The sequence below is a fragment of the Pieris rapae genome, chromosome 6 (genome assembly GCF_905147795.1).
Source record: "Pieris rapae chromosome 6, ilPieRapa1.1, whole genome shotgun sequence".
In the NCBI taxonomy this organism is placed as follows: domain Eukaryota; kingdom Metazoa; phylum Arthropoda; class Insecta; order Lepidoptera; family Pieridae; genus Pieris; species Pieris rapae.
In genome coordinates, this window is record NC_059514.1 from 2,292,198 (window position 1) to 2,313,525 (window position 21,328).

General features: G+C 32.3%; 1 protein-coding gene across 2 annotated transcripts; it reads right to left on the bottom strand.

Moving 5' to 3' along the window:
* Positions 1-193: 193 nt before the first annotated feature.
* On the bottom strand, positions 194-20,954 carry LOC110994330. Of its 2 annotated transcripts, XM_045628716.1 has the most exons (21): positions 20,714-20,954; positions 18,840-19,096; positions 18,047-18,166; positions 16,815-16,907; positions 16,468-16,599; positions 14,912-15,077; positions 14,261-14,439; positions 13,652-13,730; positions 12,205-12,328; positions 11,376-11,479; positions 11,111-11,245; positions 10,141-10,275; positions 9,291-9,425; positions 8,887-9,021; positions 8,172-8,284; positions 6,704-6,919; positions 5,565-5,700; positions 4,672-5,130; positions 3,157-3,341; positions 1,932-2,141; positions 194-1,286 (listed from the first exon to the last, which is right to left on the bottom strand). In XM_045628716.1, exons 1-21 carry the CDS (start codon positions 20,910-20,912, stop codon positions 1,032-1,034), a joined length of 3,567 nt encoding a protein of 1,188 aa, XP_045484672.1. In that variant the 5' UTR covers positions 20,913-20,954; the 3' UTR covers positions 194-1,031. The 2 variants fall into 2 exon arrangements, with proteins under 2 accessions (XP_045484672.1, XP_045484673.1); XM_045628717.1 differs by lacking the exons at positions 8,887-9,021; positions 9,291-9,425.
* Positions 20,955-21,328: the final 374 nt, after the last annotated feature.

A 21,328-nucleotide genomic window follows, 5' to 3' on the forward strand; every position in this document is an offset into this window, starting at 1 on the left:
AGAAAGTGTAACAAAGTCCGTCGTAAGCTCTATAAATGTGAAGCAAAATTATCATTCTTAAAGAGAAAGTAAAATTGAAGATAGGAAAAGGAAAAATAATTTAGTATTTCTTGGAAAGCTTAAACACAAACTCAAAATATCTTTATTCATATAGGTAAACAAGTAGGTACACTTATGAACGTCAAGAGCGTAGAGCGGGCAGGAAGAACTGGCAAGAAACTTTCCAATACGTAATACAAATTGTTGGAATTGGAGTCGTTACACTAAAAACTAAAAGTAGAAATAATCGAAAACGTTATATTATTCCAAATTACATAAACCATGAAAGCGAATGCCGCGTGAAGTTAGACAATATAGGTCCGGAAATTAAAATAAGCAGAGGTGTTGGACAAGGCGATCCTGAGTCACCTAGAATATTTGTAACGGTTCTACACAGCATTATGAAAAAGCTTATATGAGAGAAAAATTTGAATAGGCCAATTGTATTAAGGTTTCTAAATTTTTCGTAATCTTCCAGAATTTCCTTGATTCTGACAAAAATGTTTCCCATGTCAGCTTAAATTCAACTACAATACAGACAACATTTAGTATAATTAAAAAAATAAAACTATTACGAATATTGCGATGATGCTATATGAACGATTTCCAATCAAATATTTTTGAATAATTGAATCTTTCACTTGATGCGATTTGATGCGTACTTCTTGTGGGCTCTCATATTATTTGCAAGGGAACTCCACATTAAAATAAAACTCCTAGAACGGATAGAATCGTAAATTTATTATATGAGTTCCATTACTCGAAGTTTTCAATGCTTTATAGGAATCATAGTCAGCGATAACATGGATCATTTTGTATCAGTGATTAAGGACTCGGCGCTTACTACGTCACCCATATATCAGAAACGTATTTGATTATTATTATACGTTTGCGCTAAATCTTAACCGTAATCGAGGCTATATAGAAATAGATTTTAAATTTTACACATTCTAAATTGATCAATTTATAATGTGTAAAATTTAAAGTAAATTTTAAATTTTCTTTAAGACTCCGTTGGTGTGTTGTATAATAAGTACATTACTAAAAAAAATATTAAATTCTTTGATAGTACAACAGTAAATATAGCCCCGTTTTGGGTTTTTCCAATCTCCATTTCCCAACCACTCTATTTCCTCACAAATGTCTACACAAAATACGTATTTTTCAGCTTCCTTTTCCTGGGTCACGTTGGGATTATTTAATTGTATAAAAGCTACTCCCGTGCGATCGTTAAAGTTGTGTACAGCCTGTAAAATTATAAATTATATACTTATTATGATGTAGTACTTTCTGTTATTAACATAACTTTTACAAATTTAAAGAAAACACTTTTTTTAACGGATTCGATTTATGTATTATTATCAACTCCGAGGAAATAAATACAGATAGTATAACTTTTTCTTATTAGCCTAGTTAGTCTTCTTATCAGTCACAGTGACTACCCACGCTGTACAGCACGCGAAACGTCAGAAAAATAAAAAATAAATAAAAAAATTATGTAAAATAATTATAAGTTTACTAGCAGACTCGGCCAAGCGTTGCTGTGGCTAAGGTTTTTGTTATATTACATAGTAGTAAACTATTCAAGGGAAACGGTAGGAGTACTTATGTGAAAGGTAGATAGCTTATCTAAAACGTTGGTACTTTTAACACAGCGCCATCTGTTCAAATTGAATCAAATAATAAACAAATATTTGCAATAACATAATATTGCGGTTATAAATTGAGATGTACATTTATCCTATGTTTTAAGTTAAATCAAACTGCACACGGTGTGCAAATTTGATTGTTTAGGAGTCCATAGCGGACAAACAACGTGACACGTTAAAAAATTGTTTTCCATATTATGAAGTGATGAAATAGGATATAAAATAGATTTGGTGTTAAATTACCTTGAACAAAAACATTGGTGTGTTTTTAATGTTTTGTTGGTTGGCGATATTTTTGTAAATAACTGTATAATTGTCATTCGGAGTGACAGTTCTTTTGATATGTTTTTTTAAATTACTAGTGTAAATCACACCATTGTAAACATACACCTCTGCAGATTTCTGTGCTGAATTTGCTACCATTCGAACGCGTCCCTCAAGCTCTTCCCAATTCTGAAAACAAATAGCATTCATCATGAAACCTAAAACTCCCCCTACTCATGCTCTTTGACCGTATCCTAGATTTAATAAGAGATAGCTTTTTAAACATTATCAATTAAAATTTGTCTCTTTCTTTGTTTATTAGAAAAATCTTTTAGATTTTTGAAGTGAAACTTCTTTATCGACGTATGGGAGAAATTTTGTAAGAAAATCGTCACGTTTTTTCGGTTACGCGCCATGTTGCTTTTTTTTTATCGAAGTTTAGTATAGTGACGTAAAGAATATAATGTAATATATGATAATAATAACAATATATTAGTTTTGAAGTTTGGTTTAAAATAAGAATAACAATAATATATTAATTTGAAAGTGATAAAATAAAAAGAATTGTTCAAATTTTAGTGAATTTACAAGAAAATTGAGAGTGATTATACATTTCGTTTTATAAATTCAACACGTATGAGCATGATTTTAATATTTATTTGATCTTAACCTCACTTTTTGATTGTAAGTATCAGTGAATGTATATAAATCTCATCATCTTCGTGAATTTTCGTGAAATTGCAAATAGTAGAAAAATGATATGTCGTAAAGAAGTTTCACTTCTTACCTGTGTACACTGGTACACACACATTTTTTTTTCAACTAAGGGTCCTTCAAGAAAAGAGCGTACAAATTCTTAAAAGGCCAGCAACGCACTCGCGAGCCCTAGCATCGAGAGTGTCCATGGGCGGCGGTATCACTTCACACACACAACATCGGGTGAGCCACCTGCCCGTCTGCCCCGTGTTCTATAAAAAAAAATGCGTATATAAAAGGCATTTGGTCAAAAACTACAAAATGGATTTTGATAGAGTTAGCACCAATATATAGTGTAATTATAATTGTATTTATTTTAATAATATATAATTAATATATGAAAGTTTTAATAGTTAATTATTTATGGTTTGACGTTAATTGAAAGAAATATTGGCCGTTAAATGTAATATAAAAAAAGTGGTTTGACTGAAAATTTTAAAATACTTACAGACCGTTCGTGTCTCCACTCAGGTACTATATTATAATTAGAAAATGTCGTAGTAAAGGCTTGGCCAGGATACACATCCCTTGCGTTTAATAGTTGTCTACTTTTAAAGCAAAAGCCGGAATCATTGTTATCACTGAAACACTTATTTTCGAGATACTGGCGATTTTCGAACAGTTGAGGTGTATCTAAAATATATAATGTTTATTAAGTAATGCAAAATATTTGTTAATCAAAAATATGCGAGTATGTTGTAAATTTAATATAAAAATACAATCTTTATAATAAATATTAATTTCCATACTAAACAACGATACTAACTTCATCTCATATCCAAGTTCACTCATTCACAAGATTTAAAATAAAAATATTTTGTCGAAGTTCACACTTACACCAATCTAACTAACTACAACAATTTAAATTTGATTCCACCTCCATTTGGTTAAATGAACAAAAATAAACGTCCAATGGCAAACAGTTTGGCCAGTTTCTTGATGACACTGGAAGAAACTAGCGTTTAAGGTACAGGCTAGGCCTAGTTTAAACGCTAGCTCATAGATGTATATTATATATAAGATTGACCACAATGAATGTTGTAATATGTGTAATGTGGTATTTGTCAAATAAAGAAACTTTTTATTTATTTATTATTATGTACAAATCGAATTAGGTTTGAATAAATATAATAATTTTCTCCCTCTCTCTTTTACTAATTAACTCTCGTTTGAATTCTTCGCAACTTTAACGGATTGAACACAGCTTATCCGGAGCTGGATATATTCGGTAGTGGGCTGATCGGTTTTAGAAAAAGCATTGTTGTGTGCCTTTCTCAAACCTTATTCGCTGTTTTGCTGATGATTTTTTTTTCTCTACTTTAAGTAACTACATTCTTGGTTATTTTATTTTATTGTGTAATTGTCTTAACTTGTTTATGGTTTTTAATTGTATTTTTTTTAATTCCTATCTTTAGCAACACTTATATTTACATAATATATTTTCATACATATTATATATAGATATATATATATATATATATATATATATAGATAGAAGATTTTATAAAATTGTCAGTAGATTTCGTAATTTGTATGATGTTGTAGACTTAAATAAATAAAAAAAAATGATATCTATTTACCAACATAAAATAAAATATTGATGTCAAATAAATAGATAATATTCCCCATTCACATTGCTAGGTTTGTCTTTATTATAAATCAAGATATGTATTTTAAGCATTATTAACAATAGCGTTTTTCCCGGCAGTTTTTTCCGCGCACCACTACTTTGTGGAACCAGCTGCCCACTGAAGTATTTACGAACCAATTCGACTTAGGGTCCTTCAAATAAGAGCGTACCAATTCTTAAAAGGCCGGCAACGCACTCGCGATTCCTCTGGCATTGATAGTGCCCATGGGCGGCGGTATCACTTAACTGTTCTATAAAAAAAATCACCTCAAATAATATATTGTAATAAAGATTATTTAAGGTAATTTGCTAGCAGATTATTTTTAATCTTACCTTCAAGCGTAATCGTATTGGCCCTTGCTTTGTTCAGTCTGTGTCTTATATAAACGGGTTCTGAATCGGCCACACACACCTCGTATAACCTTACCGAAGTCATTCCAAAATGATAATTAATATTTTTTAAATGTTTGCGGAAACCACATCTTACTTCGTCATTTCGCACTATTTTATTCAACCGTCGTTCACAGGATAAGTTTTTAAAATCATACGAACGCCCTTTAATTTTAAAATGTGACCCCTTTAGGCATTGACCTTCCACGAAATGATCCGATAAAATATGCTTGTCATGGTAAAGACTTATGTTTAAGCCGCAGTGAAAGCGTACTGATTTTCCATTTTCAACAAAAACAGCGTCGTTTAGAGTGTTATACATTGGAGAGAGCAAGTGTCCTTTTGAATGCAAAATAAAAGGCTTTATGCCATCAAACTCGCTGTCAACTTTCAATATACAGCCTGCGAATTACAAAAACTATTATCAGTAACATTCCAACATTTTGATGACGGTGAATTATTAGCGACATCACTGGATTATAAAAGAAGTTTTTTAATTTTTACTCGTCGCTACTTTAAATATAAACTTAGTAAAATCAATACACACATAAACACAAAATAACACATACATACATTATATTTGTATATTTTCATTTCAGGCAGTGAAATTATGCTGGATTCATACAGAGGGAACAGTCATCGTGGGATAGGTTTTTGGAGCCAATAAAATGGAAGTTATTTAATCAATCTGGGATCTGGGATCAAAACGTATGGAGGGGAGTAAGAATATGACAATTACGTTGCTAGTGAACATGACACCAGTTTTGTTCATTACTATTACCGTAATGGTATATAGTAAAACAAAAGTTAAGCTTAACAGTAAACAGTATACTCACCACCTTTAACAACATTAAATTGCCGTGATATCTTTCCGCAATGTGACGTCACTTCACAAGTGTATAACCCGGGCTGCTTCGCAAATATTATCGGTTCAATTACTTTAAATTTTACGCCATCTTTCGCCCAAGTAAACTGAAAAAATACATTATTTTGGGAAGCATAATAACACTGATTTCGATTTGAATTATAATGTACGAAACCTAACCCTCCTGGAGGCCTAGTTCCTACTTTTTTTTAAATTTAAAAACTGATAAGTTTCCATACATCGCTTGCGCCGGGGAACAAAACACTATTACGACTGTTTTAATGATTTTTCATCTTATCTGATTTATGCAAGACATTTTATTATAAATAAAAAACGAGATGGTCTTTATTCTATGGAATTTTTTTTGTGCACAATATTAGTCAGGGGACAAACGGGCAGGAGGCTCACCTGATGTCAAGTGATACCGCCGCCCATGGACACTCTCAATGCCAGAGGACTCATATATATATTGAAATAGATTGCGACAACCATAAAGTTTTAGTTTTACCGAAAAATCATAAAAGTTAATGCTATATTTAGGAACAAATAGATATCTGTAAATTGTAATAATAATCTGTTTCACATAATATTTCCGCAAAAGAGTGGTAATAAATTATTACGTTCTAGACATTCGTCAAAATATGCTGCCGTAATGCGGTTACTGTGTCATCCGTAATTTTGTTTAAATAGTGAAACAATCGTAAACTCTTGCTCTTCAGTCTAATTCGATAAATTACTGTAATAAACATTAACTAATTGTGTATCTATTTACAACTACGATGTTTAATTCGTTGAATACGAATAAACATACCTTTTATTAATTGATATACGTATACAAATATATTTGTGTATGAAATGTGCTCAGTATCCTAATAATAAAAGCATTGGGTACCTTCTTTTATTTTTCCTAAATTTTCCTAGTTTTTGCTTTTACGTCCTTGTTCCCCGAAGCAAGCGATATACAATGTCTAACGTAATATTACAGCAGTTAGGATTAACGGGTATATAACATTTTGCGCCTTTTTTACCTGATCAAAGATAATTGTTTTTGTTCGGAAACACCAAACATACACATTATTAATAAGCCGAGAAATAATATAACATTTTCACCTTATATTCACCAAAATCTGCAACATTACAGTGTAATATAGTAGAAGCAGCAACAGTTGAAGGCTCCTGCCGGATGAACCGCGGTGGTAAACAGACAGTTAAATTAACTGTATATTCCATCATGCCGGCCAATCCAATAACCCGACACGTATATACTCCGGAATCTTGTAAGCGTCCATGGAGCCTTAAATTTCCATTCATAAGAAAGTTTCCGTCCTGGAATTGAATAGCCATGGATGGAATAAACAAAACACTCTGTCATCTAAATAGGCCCCATATCCACATGTTACGATAAGGGGCTGTATACCGGCGCCTCATCTCACAAAAACATGATAGGGGGGCGTTCAAGTATTAGAGCGCGACCACACGATGCCGTAACGTTGCGGCACGGTAATATTATGTATACAGTATTGTAACTTCATACAAACAGACGACGCGCGAGCTATACCTACTCGCTCGGATCTCGGCATGCGCTCGGCATGCTACAGTAGTGGACGTGCCGCAGTGACGACCGGACGGTGTGTTGGTTTTTAGTCAGTAACCGCGCGATGGAGGAAATATTCCGAACTTCATTTAAAACTAAACATATAAATTGTAAAGTAGCTTCAGGTATCTATAACCAAGTAAAAGATATTCCTTTAATAACATAATATACATATAGAACATAATAATAATAGGTAATTATGTCGGTATATTATTTGTTATAATCAAACATAGATAAAAATAAACATGATTTTTTAATTAAATCTACCATTAAAAAGATCTTGTATTTTTATTGAACACTTTCTATTCAATTCACGAAGTATTTTATGTTATCATATTAATATTTCATATATAAAACGCTGTAGGTGGACAGCCCTATCGCATGCTAACGTACTGTGCTGCTGTAGGTACTTATTTCAAGCACACGGGCCAGTTACAATACTGTATACATAATATTACCGTGGTTGCGGTGTGGCAATATATTTAACTCCTCCCCGCCTCGTCTCGCAGCATACAAGTGCGGTGCGCTTGCGGTGCGACGACGCACGGCGGCAGGGTGGTATCGAAATCCATAACTATATTCAAGTTGTATATCCTAGTATTTTTATATTTAGTACAAGTGTTTCGTAACAGTACAATTAAACAGTGTGAATAAACAAATATTATTTTCGTGTTTTTAAATCAATTTCATATACGACGGTGATAGTATTTACAAATAATTGATTTATTTAAATAAAATCTTTTTGATTAATTTTAATATTTATCGTTAGTTACTACTGCATTTTAGTTATTTTTTTGCCATACGCCAAAGAAGTATAACTTCTAACGCGTGGACATAAGTACATACATACTTTTTTATAGTGTAATATACTACAAATGTTCATAAGACCACTTAAACTTTTGTTCTTCTCAATGTACGCATTTAAAGTTGACACAGCCACACTTCAATACTGTAATAATAAAATACTAATGTGTACAAACTTACTCGATACCATCTCTGGATGTCTTCTTCTGAATGCGGTATTTTACAATCGATATTACTTTTTCTATCCTTAATAATAACTAAAGTCTTGCGTATGTGTGATTGTGAAGGTGCTCCTAAAACATTTATACATCAGAGAATAGCTGACTTAGAAAAATCAAAGTAATTGGACATAATGGCGTTTCAAATATACAAACAAAAAGGTACTCGTATATAATATAATCGGTAACATAGCGGTACGTTCAGTAAGTAATTGAATCTCAAGCCAGTTACGACCACAACACACACATTACATACTTTTCATTTCATTTTTATTTAATTTTTAACCATCAGATTTTATATTTTATTACCAATCACACTTTATTACCTTAAAAAATATCTAATTATGTTTCGTTAGTGTTGATTATTACTTTCTGTGTTTCTGTGTGTTTCATTATATAATTATTATTTATAAATCCTAAAACAACCTGTATGCTTACTTGAAGAAAATATGAATTTACAAATTTGCCACACATACACATCATTAGAACATATAAATTTCAACCTAGCAAGAAAAAAAATTAAATAATAAATTTCTATAGGCAATTAAATATGAATAATCAAGCGGGTTCATTAAGCATTCGTTTCTGGTTAGCATTTTTACTGAGGTGTAGAATTTTTTCGATACAAAAATCTGGACTGGAAAAAGGAACAAGTGCTCGTCAAAAATTACAATTACCTTGCACAGTAAGAACATAGTATTCCCACGCTGAACCAAGGGAATTTTGTGCCTTACATGTGTAAATACCAGCAGATTCAGCCGTTACATTATGTAAAACTAAAGAATTGTTAACAGTTGTACTACACTTGGTACCTGAAATCATAATCAGCAAAATGTGAACATTACCGTAATTGTATTTTCTTTATATTCTAATAAGTATGCAAAATGAAAAAGAAATTTATATAAAAGTTGCAATATAAATGTACATTTAGAAAGCGATTTGGAAATTTCATTGTAATTTTTGGTACGTTATAATTATAATTTGTTAAGAATTTTCTTCTCTTTAAATTATTATTAATTTGACTAATATACTGCGTAAGGGGTAATAATTTTATTAGATAAAAACAGTTATACTACCGTACATTCTTTAGTGTGATTAAATGACCACGTAACATTGGGTTCAGGGCTGCCTGTGGCAAGACACGGCATCACTACAACTGGATCACCGATCACTGCGATTATGATTCTTTCGCGTACCCTGCTAATAGTAGGTGGTGCTAAGAAAGAAAAAATAATATATATATAGTCAAGGCTCTATAAACATTTTAAGATTGCTTCATATTTTAATTTTAAGAACGGCGAGTAACAAAGTTATTGTGGTTCAAGTTCAATGTCGAACCAGTATATTATATATTATAGATATTTTTAAGGTAATAAAATATAAAACCCCATGATTTTAAGAATTAAAAAAAAAATAGGTAAATGAAAAGTGTAAAATGTGTGTTGTGGTCGTAACTGGCTTGACATTCAATTACTTACTGAACTGATTCAACCTAGTAAGAAAAAATAAACAAAAATTAAAATAATAAATTTCCATAGGCAATTTAATATGTATCGAGCTGTTTCATTGAGCATTCAAACTCAAACTCGAAAATATCTTTAAACATATAGGTAAATATTACACTTATGAACGTCAAAAAAAACAAGTTAAATTAATTGTAAATTTACATTTACAACCAGTTCGCAAGTCAAGGACGTAGAGCGGGTAAGAACTGGCAAGAAACTCCACTCTTTTCAATCGCCAAGTTTTTAATACAAATCGTTTAAACTGGAGCAAATCAATCCCAAGGATTAGGATCATTTAAGTATTCGTAAAATTTATAAAAGGCTTTATTCGTTTCTGGTTAGCATATTTTTTGAGGTGTAGAATTTTTTTAATACAAAAATCTGGACCCGAAAAAGGAACGAGAGCTCTTCAATAATTACAATTACCTTGCACAGTAAGAACATAGTATTCCCACGCTGAACCCAGGGAATTTTGTGCCTTACAGGTGTATGTGCCAGCAGAATCAGCCGTTACATTATGTAAAACTAAAGAATTGTTAACAGTTGTACTACACTTGGTACCTGAAATCATAATCAGCAAAATGTGAACATTAACGTAATTGTATATTCTCTTTATCAAATAAACAAACGAACAAAAATCATTTATTCATATAGGTTACATATTGTACACTTATGAACGTAAAAAAAAGAAATATTCATTAAATGATTCTAATTTTACATTTACTGCCAGTCCTCAAATCAAGGGCGTGGAACGGAAGAGAAGAACTGGCAATAAACTCTCCGCCACTCTTTTTAATCGCCAAGTTTTTTTTTACATAATGTTTGTAAGAAGCTGCAACCATTACACCATGTTCCATATGACATCAAGATGTGAGTGTCATATGGAACATGGTGTAATGTGTAAGTGTGAGTAATAAAGAATAATAAAATAAATTAAAAACTATGATTTGTCCTCTATCAGCTGGAGGCATAGTGAGGATAGGAGGAGGCAATAGAAGCACGCACTTAAATACTCGTGAGAACAACACGCCAATACGTAGTATAAACAACTAATAAAAAAACAACCAGTTACCACAAGTAGCACCTGTTCACGAGTATGACGCATGGCCAGCCATCGGCCCCCTCGCCATATTTTAGGGAGAGAGACAACCCGACGCATGGACGCCGCCACAAGCAATATATTTTTATAAGTATACAGATTGAAATATAATTTAATTAAACGTTGCGTTACCATATAAATGTACATTTAGAAAGCAATTTGGAAATTTCATTGTAATTTTTGGTACGTTATATAATTTGTTAAGAATTTTCTTCTCTTTAAATTATTATTAATTTGACTAATATACTGCGTAAGGGGTAACAATTTTATTAGATAAAAACAGTTATACTACCGTACATTCTTTAGTGTGATTAAATGACCACGTAACATTGGGTTCAGGGCTGCCTGTGGCAAGACACGTCATCACTACAACTGGATCACCGATCACTGCGATTATGATTCTTTCGCGTACCCTGCTAATAGTAGGTGGTGCTATGAAAGAAAAAATAATTTATATAGTCAAGGCCCTTTAAACATTAAATGTACTCGTGAAACAAAGTTAAGGTATCTTTTTTAATTTGGCCTTTTACTCTGACTGATGTAAGCAAAGCTAAACACTTACCTTGCACTCGTACTTTATATGAAGTAATGATTGTACTGTTCTTTACACACAGATATATGCCAGCATCTTCAAGTCCAGCCCATTTTATTTTGAAATAATGTATCCTGAAGGTTAATATAGGTATAAAGTCAATACAATTTACAAAATGTTTACAAAGGTTTACATTTTAAAACAAAGTTAGTTTTTTATGCCAACTATGTAATTAATTAATTACACAGTTTGTATAAGTTAACAAAAATTTTAAATCTTATTACATTAAGTTTATTTAAATAAAAAACTATGTTCTATATAATATGAAAGTGGCTTATAGATTTTCTCATTTTGTTTTTGAAGTGAAACTTCTTTACGCACGCTTGACTTGGGGAATAAGCTGGGGAACGCATGACATAAGCGTTACGAAAAGTGTGATCGGTTAACGCGAACGGAAGTTGAGTGGGGGATATAAGCAAGAAACAGCAGTGCGCGCGCACATTTTGTTTCTCTCTTTCTCTTATAGCTAGTAAATGAAATATATATATTTCAGTCAGTAGTTCGTTTGCGAGTTGACTACTTGCGTTATGCGAACGGTGATTCATTGGTTATTTTTCGTAATTCTATTTCGTTTTGAACAATTTTATGCATTGATATTTTGTTCAATATATTCAATATTCTACGTTTAGAGTTCATGTTTTGTAAATTTTCGGGTTAATAATAACAAATTATTATTAGAAAGAAGAAAGAAAGAAAGAAGTTTCACTTCAGTCGTGTGGTCATAAGCACACTCGTTTTTTTCAACCTCAGCGTTGATAGGCACACACTCAGGCTGGTGTGCAACATATGTAAAACATACCCGGTACTTAGAGCCAATAGTGTACTATGACCGGAAGAGGAAAACATCCATTCACCGGCTAATTGTACAGGACATTCCAGGGTCAAATTATCTCCAATTGATATAGTAAGTGTTATTAGCGAATCTGTAAAATTATGCACATATTAAAATAAAAAAAGCAGTGTCGCCACAACGTTTATAATTCTGGATATGTTTCTTGATAATTTTACAATTGCCTGCCACACGATGCGGTAACGTGCGCAATTATTTCGTTCTGTAGGCTGCCACACGGGTGTTGCGGTGTGGCAATGTGTTTTACCCCTCCCCGCCTCGTCTCGCAGGTCACTGGTTCGGTGCGCTTGCGAGACGAGGCGCGGCGGCGTAACGCGTGTGGCATGGTATAGTAATTTGTATGTAGCATGAAGTTGCGGCGGCGCAACGCGTGGTGTGGCATGGTATAGTAATTTGTATGTAGCATGAAGTTGCGGCACCGCTCCGTTAATGCAACGCGCTCTTCGGATGTTTTCCTTCACCGTTCGATTGAATGTTAAATGCGCATATAGAAAGAAAGGCATTGGTGTACAGCCGGGGATCGAACCTACGGGATGAGAGTTGCACGCCGAAACCACTTTTTAATTTTGCAAATATGAGGTAATCTTAACTCCCTCCAACTTCCACAAAGAATAATCTGAAACTATATCTGTGCAGGAAAATTATGAGATAATTTCATAATTTTGTACAAAGCTGGATTTTGTCGATAAGAATTCAATATCGATACTGACGTCATCAATTAGTGCAGCACTAGACATAATCATATGTTTATTATATTATAGTTTGTCTATTTAATAATAGAGGTCACTGAAAGCATTAATGGCAACTAAACAATCATTTAAAATTACGAGAATGTTCCACACCGGAAATGGGTCGAGACTTGAAAAGGGAACTATGGAATTTCTAGAAGTCTAAACGTTATTGAAAACATATAAATAGCGCTCGAGAACCCTATTCGTCGCTCAGTGAAATATCGGACTCCAATAGTACAGGAACTTAAGAAGAGGATATCCAGAGGGGAGAAACCATAGCAAAACACAATCCCAGCATATATAGTAAATGTGTATAATATTATTATAAGAGTTGTTATGCACAATATCTATACAAATACAATTAAAAAAAACTGAATTTATATAAATGTTATCAATTGAAATAGAAAAATAATGAAAACATCAAAAGAGGCCATTTTATTATATTTAAAAGCGGCTAAGAGCTAACTGAGTTAACGTTCTTATTGCTAATAAGTTAACAATAGGCACTTTGAAATATTCGTGTATCTTCAAGAAGCAGACAGTCAGCAGACGTATAACGGACGAATAATTTTTAGTCGAGTAGCTATTCATTATGCATTTTTGTAGTTATAACTTATTAAATCATAATAACATACACTTATTATAGATAGTATAAGTGTTCTTACCGTTCTGATCAAATGGCAAAATTAATCGCGGGTAGATGCTTGTAAATGTTTCATTTGAGTCGTTTATGACACCGTTAATCTAAAAGTTATATATGCATAAATCATTTGTTTCATTATCCTACAGCTTATATAAATTATATACATTAAAAAGCAATTACATTTAAGATATCTGTATCACCTCAACGTCGGTCGTTCCAAAACTGACGTATTGTAGGGCAGTTTTTGCCGCACCACCACTATATGAACCATTGAAGTATTTCCGAACTAATTCTTGAAAGGCCGGCATCGCAGTTGCGAGCTTTCAAGCGACGCGAGTATTCATGGGCATGGCTTAACATCAGGTGAGCCATATAGGGCAATAAGTAAAACAGGCCGAAACTCAGCTTTAAGTTGCTGTCATATACAACGTTAATTTTAGGCCGCTTATTCAGATCTTTGATAATTTGACGCAATCAATTGAATTGTGAAAGAAATCATTTTAGACAGTGTTTTGTTTGACATAGTTCTTTGAATAAACAAAGACTTTCGCGAATTAATCTACGACTTACCTAGAACACACTGTCGAGTTTAGACAGATTTTAATGATGCCTTATTGATATGTATACTCACCCTTACTCCAATTAGACCTTCTGGAAAGAATAGCGGTTCGTCTGACGCGTAGAAATTTTCGTATATCTTGTGTATTTTGAGTGATTGAGACCAATCGTTTCGATTATATACTTCGGCCGATAATATATCGATATTTTCATTGTATTTCTCAACTTTAATTGTTAAATACGATTTAATGTCTGTAACAGAATATGTTTTACATCTCCTTAAAAGTAATTTTTAATGTTTTTTTTTAATATGATATCCTCAAGGGTTTAACTTTAATAACTAATTAATAAGCGATACTTAAAAGTCAAGTTGACAAGATATATACCTATACTACCGATAATTCAATTACAAATCAAAAACAGTTATCTAATCCCAACTGATTCATCCCAGCATTCAAAGTCAAAGTCAAATCATTTATTATATAGTCAATAATATTAGAAAATCACTTTTGAAAGTCTAAAGAAAAATGACTCTAGGTACCCCTTCCAAAAGTTAGTAGTAGGTAGCTTACTCCATACATTACCATCTAGATCTACATCAAATAGTCTATAAACTCCTAACAACAACAAAACAAAACATGAATCACGAAAATTGGAAAACGGGTAATATCCAAATCGTAACAATTTATTATTTTTCAGGTCTTTTATTTATTATTCGACCTACATGTTAGTGGAGAAGAAAATATTATGCTTCTAGGTGACGGTTCCCCGGCAGAAAATCCAGGTGTGAAGCTTAGTTTTGAAGTAGCTCTGATTATAACTTGGCATCTATCGTAACATGTGACGTGTGCGAAATTTAAACCAGTACTGGCTTTAAATACGCTTGCGACCTGAAATGTTAAAATCAACGTTTAACATACAACTAATAATATTGTGTGCCGATGAGTCGGGATGCCTACAGGTTGAAATTTATTAACGTGGAATTAGTCATGATTTTATGTTCCAAAATAAACGTATTTTTTTTTCTGTGGTCATCTAGTCTGTAGAATGAGAACTCTTTACGTAAGCCTAATTTAATTTCACTGATTGACACAAACGGTATTAACTCTACTTATGGCATGTGCTAAGTATGCTATTTAAAATATTGATCACATGTTAGTATACAAATATTAATATTGATTATTTTATATGTATAAAAGACATTTTTAGAGATCAACTCGTTAATAGATTTTGGACATTATTAATCCAAATTCTATGCTGAGCATGTAGATTCTTATGTGAACAGTGCTGCCGCCATTTCTAGCAAAAAGTATGAGCCACTTTTGAGCCACAAATGGCGGAATTCGAAACAGTTCAGGCAATTTACGATTATGTTCGCTATAGAAGCTTAAATTGTATAAATACAGCATTTTTAAAATACCTTCAACTTGAACCGTTTGATAATCATAACTCGTCAAAGTTTCCGACACTCACATACTAACCCATCATCAAAACTTTAAGGTATGTCAAACAGATATCAAAGCTTCAAATTTAGAATGCACTCAAAGTTCAGTGTATATATCAAGGAAAAATATTTTTTAAATATACCAACAGCATAAAAACCTTTGCCAAGTTATTTTTATTTTTAAACATAAAAGTTATTAATATTATTGCGTTAGCTAATAACTGAAGACTGAATTAATTACTTAGAGTCTGTTTCACAATGTATGGATAAAGTACCAAATAGCTATGCAACACATAAATTATTCGAAAGATAAAAGTTCCAAATAATATACTTCGCGTTTCATGACGAATAGCGCTATCTGACAGTCGTGAAACGCAAAAATACTGTTTATCCTTTTAAAGGAAAACACTTTTTAACGGATTATAGTTATGTATTATTGTATTTAAACTTATAATTATTTGTACATAATTTTAAATTTAAACCGACGTTTCGCGTGCTTTACAGCGTGCGTGGTCACGGTGACTGAAGACAAAGGTGTTAAATGTCAAAAAGTATTACAGCTGCAGAAAATGTTGTGTTATCTGTATTTATTTCCCCGGAGTTGGTATCGACTAAAAGATGTAGGGTTTTTGCAGAAATTGCTCACGGTGTCCTCCATTTTCGCGGATTGTTTATTTTGAGATTTTTTTTTATATCCAAATAATATCCAAATTAAAATCTCAAAATAAACAATTTTATTTCGACATTGTGAAACAGGCCCTAAATATCTTACATAACATATATACTTCGAAAAAACGTTAATAATATCGTAGTGTATTTTGTAAAGATAAACTTACCACGTATTTTGACAATTTTTTGGGCATATATTCTATAGCCTCATTTCTATAATTAGTTAATGATAACAATTCAGCTTCATCTCCAATTACAATAATACTGTACTCATTTATTGTTTGCTTATCCACTGTAAACTATAAAAATCAATTAATTTTTTTTATTAAAAGCTTGATAGTTACATCCTTGCATATTTGGCAGATTTTGTTTAGCTTATGGTCGCAATATTTGCAAGAGACAAGTTGACATACCTAATGAAAAGAACATGATATAACATCTACTGTGCCAAACAGCTGGCTTACCACGTTTCTTTTATAAGCAATACTGATTAATTATAGAAAAAAATAATTACCCCAAACACGGTGTGCTCATAGTACGCATTTAATATTTTTGTATCCACTAGAATCCATTTATGTATTAATTCATCCTTTATGTACCAAAGTACCTGTAAATAATTGTAGTATATTGTTTTATAGCAGTGGTTCCCAAAGTGGTCTATATTGACCCCTGGGGGTCTATGACAACCTGCAAGGGGCCTACGTCAGCGAAAAAAAAATTTGGGGGTCCACGATAGTGGATCTCAACACATACACTGATATTACCTATTTACTTACATCATACTAACTTATAATATCAAAACATATACATTATTTATAAAAGTACCTATGAAATAAAAAAAATATTTGTATATATTTATATATATATTTGTATAAATTGTGTAAAACATGTTGATAATTTATTATTAAAGCAAAAGTTCATCCTTCTCCCTAAAAATAGAGACTTATTGCTTATGTTATTTTATTTATAGTTTATTTTATGTTTATTTAATGTTACGTATATTTTACATAACATACAAAATTTCATTTTAAGTAGTTGTAATTTAAATTCAATTAATAAATGTATAAATTAAAATAAAAACGTTTCGGGAACTCTGTTTTGTTGGCATCAGTGGTATTAGCTGTTATCAACGAAACTCTTGATTGATTTTTGTTCGTTCATCATTTAGTTCCAAATATCTACGAAACTATAGAAGAAAACAACACAATATTCAACAGTAAAATATTAAATTATTTAAAAAAGGCAATTTTTTCAGTATACCAGAATTTTAGGTGTTTAAAAAATACATGCATACATACCTAATTATAAACTCAACAACATGCACACACTCACTCATACACAAACACACACATGCGCACATACACACACAAACACGCATGCATGGAATAAGTTCATAGCAATTCTATGAGAGTAACTATGAGAATTTGTATAAATATGGGAAGTAGCGTGACTACTTACGGGGGCTGTCTCATACTCGTGTATTAATGTAAAATTTGGGAAACATTAAACATTTTTATTATTATTAGAAGCATCGTGAGAAAACCAGCTTGCCATAGACCCAAAAAGTCGACCGCGAGTGTCGCCCAAAGGACGCTACTAAACTCCTGCTACTATTAACTGCCTTTGAAACAGATACAGAAATCTGAAGCCCTTGACCTACAGTGGTTGTAGCGCCACTGATTTATTTATTTTATTTCTTAAGCAATAGTAAATACTAGTCTATAGTACGTAGATTTTTATACTCACTGAAGGATTAAGTTCGTCTATTGGAAGAAATACACCACCTGTCGCGTTGCTTAGAGTTAGACTAATTTCATAGTGCGCACTGACTTCAGTCATCAAAAACTCCGTAGTTAAAAATGATACCTTAAATATAAACGATTACTTTATAACTGTGTATATCACGGTATTAAATAAAGTATGAAATATAAAGAGAACTTTGTTATGAATTTGAGTAAAGCGCCATCTAGCCATAGTTTTGATCCCCTTTTACACGCCTATCATACGTTTGTGTTTAATGGTAACATATTCTGTCTGTCGTCATTTAGCAGCTCTATGGAAACCATTCACTATAGTTTGAGAAACGTTGCTGTTATAATTATAACAGCAACTATAGGTTGTCTATTGTTATTATTTTATTTATTCCTATATAATTGTGTAGGTATAGTGTATATTAATTGTGGATGCTTGGCGGACCCATGTGACTTCTTTCAATCAATCAATCAAAAACAATTTAATCATGTAGGTAACATTATGTAAACTTATGAACGTCAAAAAGAAATATACATTGAATGCTTCTAATTTTATATTTACTGCCAGTTTTCAAATCAAGGGCGTAGAACGGAAGAGAAGAACTTGCAATAAACTCTCCGCCACTCTTTTATACAAGATTCCCCTAGTTGTTTGCTGCGATATTGCAGGCAACTCGATTGTGAGAAAGTTGCATGGAGCTGGTAAGAGCAACGACTTCTTAAATACCATCCCATCATATTTTAATGTGTGTGATGTTTGAGAGCAAAAATAAAATTAACAAACAAACCTGAACATGTTTTTTTAAAGCTTCCCGTAATGTATTTGAAAGTCCAGCTGACGTGTGAACAGGGTTCTGGTAATTTGACAAAACGAATATGTATGAATTTTTATAGTCACTGATCTTCGTAATGGGTGGAATTATACTCAATGCCAAATCAATTACAAAGAGCAAATCTCTCGTATATTCTTCAAGTGTGGTGGGTACAGCGACTTCCTGCGTCTTGGATACTTGTCTATGACTTTTTGTGTAGTCGGATATTTTAACTGTAATGAAATTTATATTTTTGGAAACGCCTTAGCTATTTCACTTCTGACCCAACTCAGTCTCGCAAATCGCTATCGTATAAGACCCTTACAATATTGCTACATATATTTGTATGTATTAAAAACAAGTTAAAGATTATTCATTGAAATTAGAAGTCACATATAAATTCACTAAATGAGAGAACAGTAACTACTCGTCACTAAATGAAAAGGTGATGCTTATATTAAATTTGAAACATTAACTATGAGTAATAGTAACATAAAGTGTGTATTTTGTGATGAAGCTACTTAGCAAAATAAACAAAATTTCATTAGAAACCGGTTCTTCCAGTGAATAATTTTTAAGAATTTTTTAAATTATTTTATAACTAGTGACCCATCCAGCTTCGCACGGGTGCAATGCTGATGAAAAGCAGGTTTTTATTATGTATTGTTATTTCCGTTGCTGGAAAGCTCCGATAATATACGCGTTCGATCGCTGCTAAATAAGCAGTAATGGGCTGTATAGATCTATATTAAATGAACAATGTATTCAAGGTATTTAATTGGTTAAGGATTAATGCTGTATTGGGTAAAATCGCTTCGAAAATTAGCCATTATTTGTCGTAAAAAGTAAATGACAAAAAAAAGTTATTGTGGGTTATCCATAAGAGATAGACATATACTATCAGGGACTTTTCTGTAGACCTTTTCAATGTGTACAATACTTAGTACATTATTTTGATAAAACTCGTAGGGTTCAGCCTGCGTTTGCAATGTAAGCGGAAAAAATTTAATTATTTACGACATCACATTAGAAACCTCAAAAATAACAGTACTTCTCCACTATTTAATGGATGTTATTATACATAATATAAATCTTCCTCTTGACTTCACTCTATCTATTAAAAAAAACCGCATCAAAATCCGTTGCGTAGTTTCAAAGATTTAAGCATACAAAGGGACATAGGGACAGAGAAAGCGACTTTGTTTTATACTATGTAGTGATGATGATAAATACAGATTCTACTGGATACACTTTTTGATAATTCCTGAGCTTATCAAAGTAAGATTAATAATTAGAAAGATTTTTTTTTTTTAATATCAGATTAGGCAAATCCCTCCACATAATCGTCAAATTATGAGACATCACGTCTAGGACATAACGATAATATCTCAATCTGACGCACTTGAGTATTTAAAAATGGCGCACATTAGTTTAATGACGCAACATTCTAAACGTCAGATGAGAGCTTTTGGTTGGTTCACTTAACATCTGACGCACTCGATTAATTTTTTTTTTCATTTACAACGCTTACGTACGGCCATCCTAACCATGCAAGCAATGAGATTAACGCACGTACATTATTAAAAATACGTAGGACATGGATGCTATCAATATCTGACGCGCTCGAGTTTGTCCATTGCATGGTTTTTTTTAAGTTATTAAATAACATGTTTTCCTTTTATTATCTAACCTTTACAACTAAATAGGTTTCTACGACGCTCGAGTAATTCCCCATTTAGCATAGTGGGCTCCCGTACAAACATGACATACACGAAGAGATCATACAAATATTAAACAAAACAATTGCTAATTTTTTTCAGTGGGAGCAAAGGTTAAATTAAAATACTCACCTGATGCACTGTTGTATACTAATGTCGTGTAATCAAGTTCTATGAAACTGTGGATTTCACCTAATATATGACGCAACACGTCATATTGATCCCGCGGTTCATCAATAAGAAAAATTAAATTTGTATTTTCAATATCTGTTGACTGACCGACCACATAATTTAGGCAAATACTAACATATAATATTTTAATTGGCAACATATCGCATGTATGAATGATGAAAATTGAATGCGTTAACTGAGATTAGAATTGGGTGTCACCAGTTCAACAACCTTCAAAATAATTACAGACTACATACAATAATTTAATTCCTGAGATTCTTTATTGAGTTGTTTTTTTTTAAATTTCTGTGGGAAAAACTTATTATGTTACATAACTATTATGTTATATTACTATTATGTTTCTTGACAGATACACTCCTACTCCTTCTTAAATGATGTTAAGTGATACCACCGCCAATAACACTTTCAATGCCAGAGGGCTCTCAAGTGCGCAGCCAGCCTTTTAAGAATTATTACGCTCTTTTCTTGATTGATGGTTTGGAAATGCATCAGTGGTTAGCTGGTTCCACATCATGTGCGACAAAGTCTGCCTAAAATAACACTCAGTTGGTTATA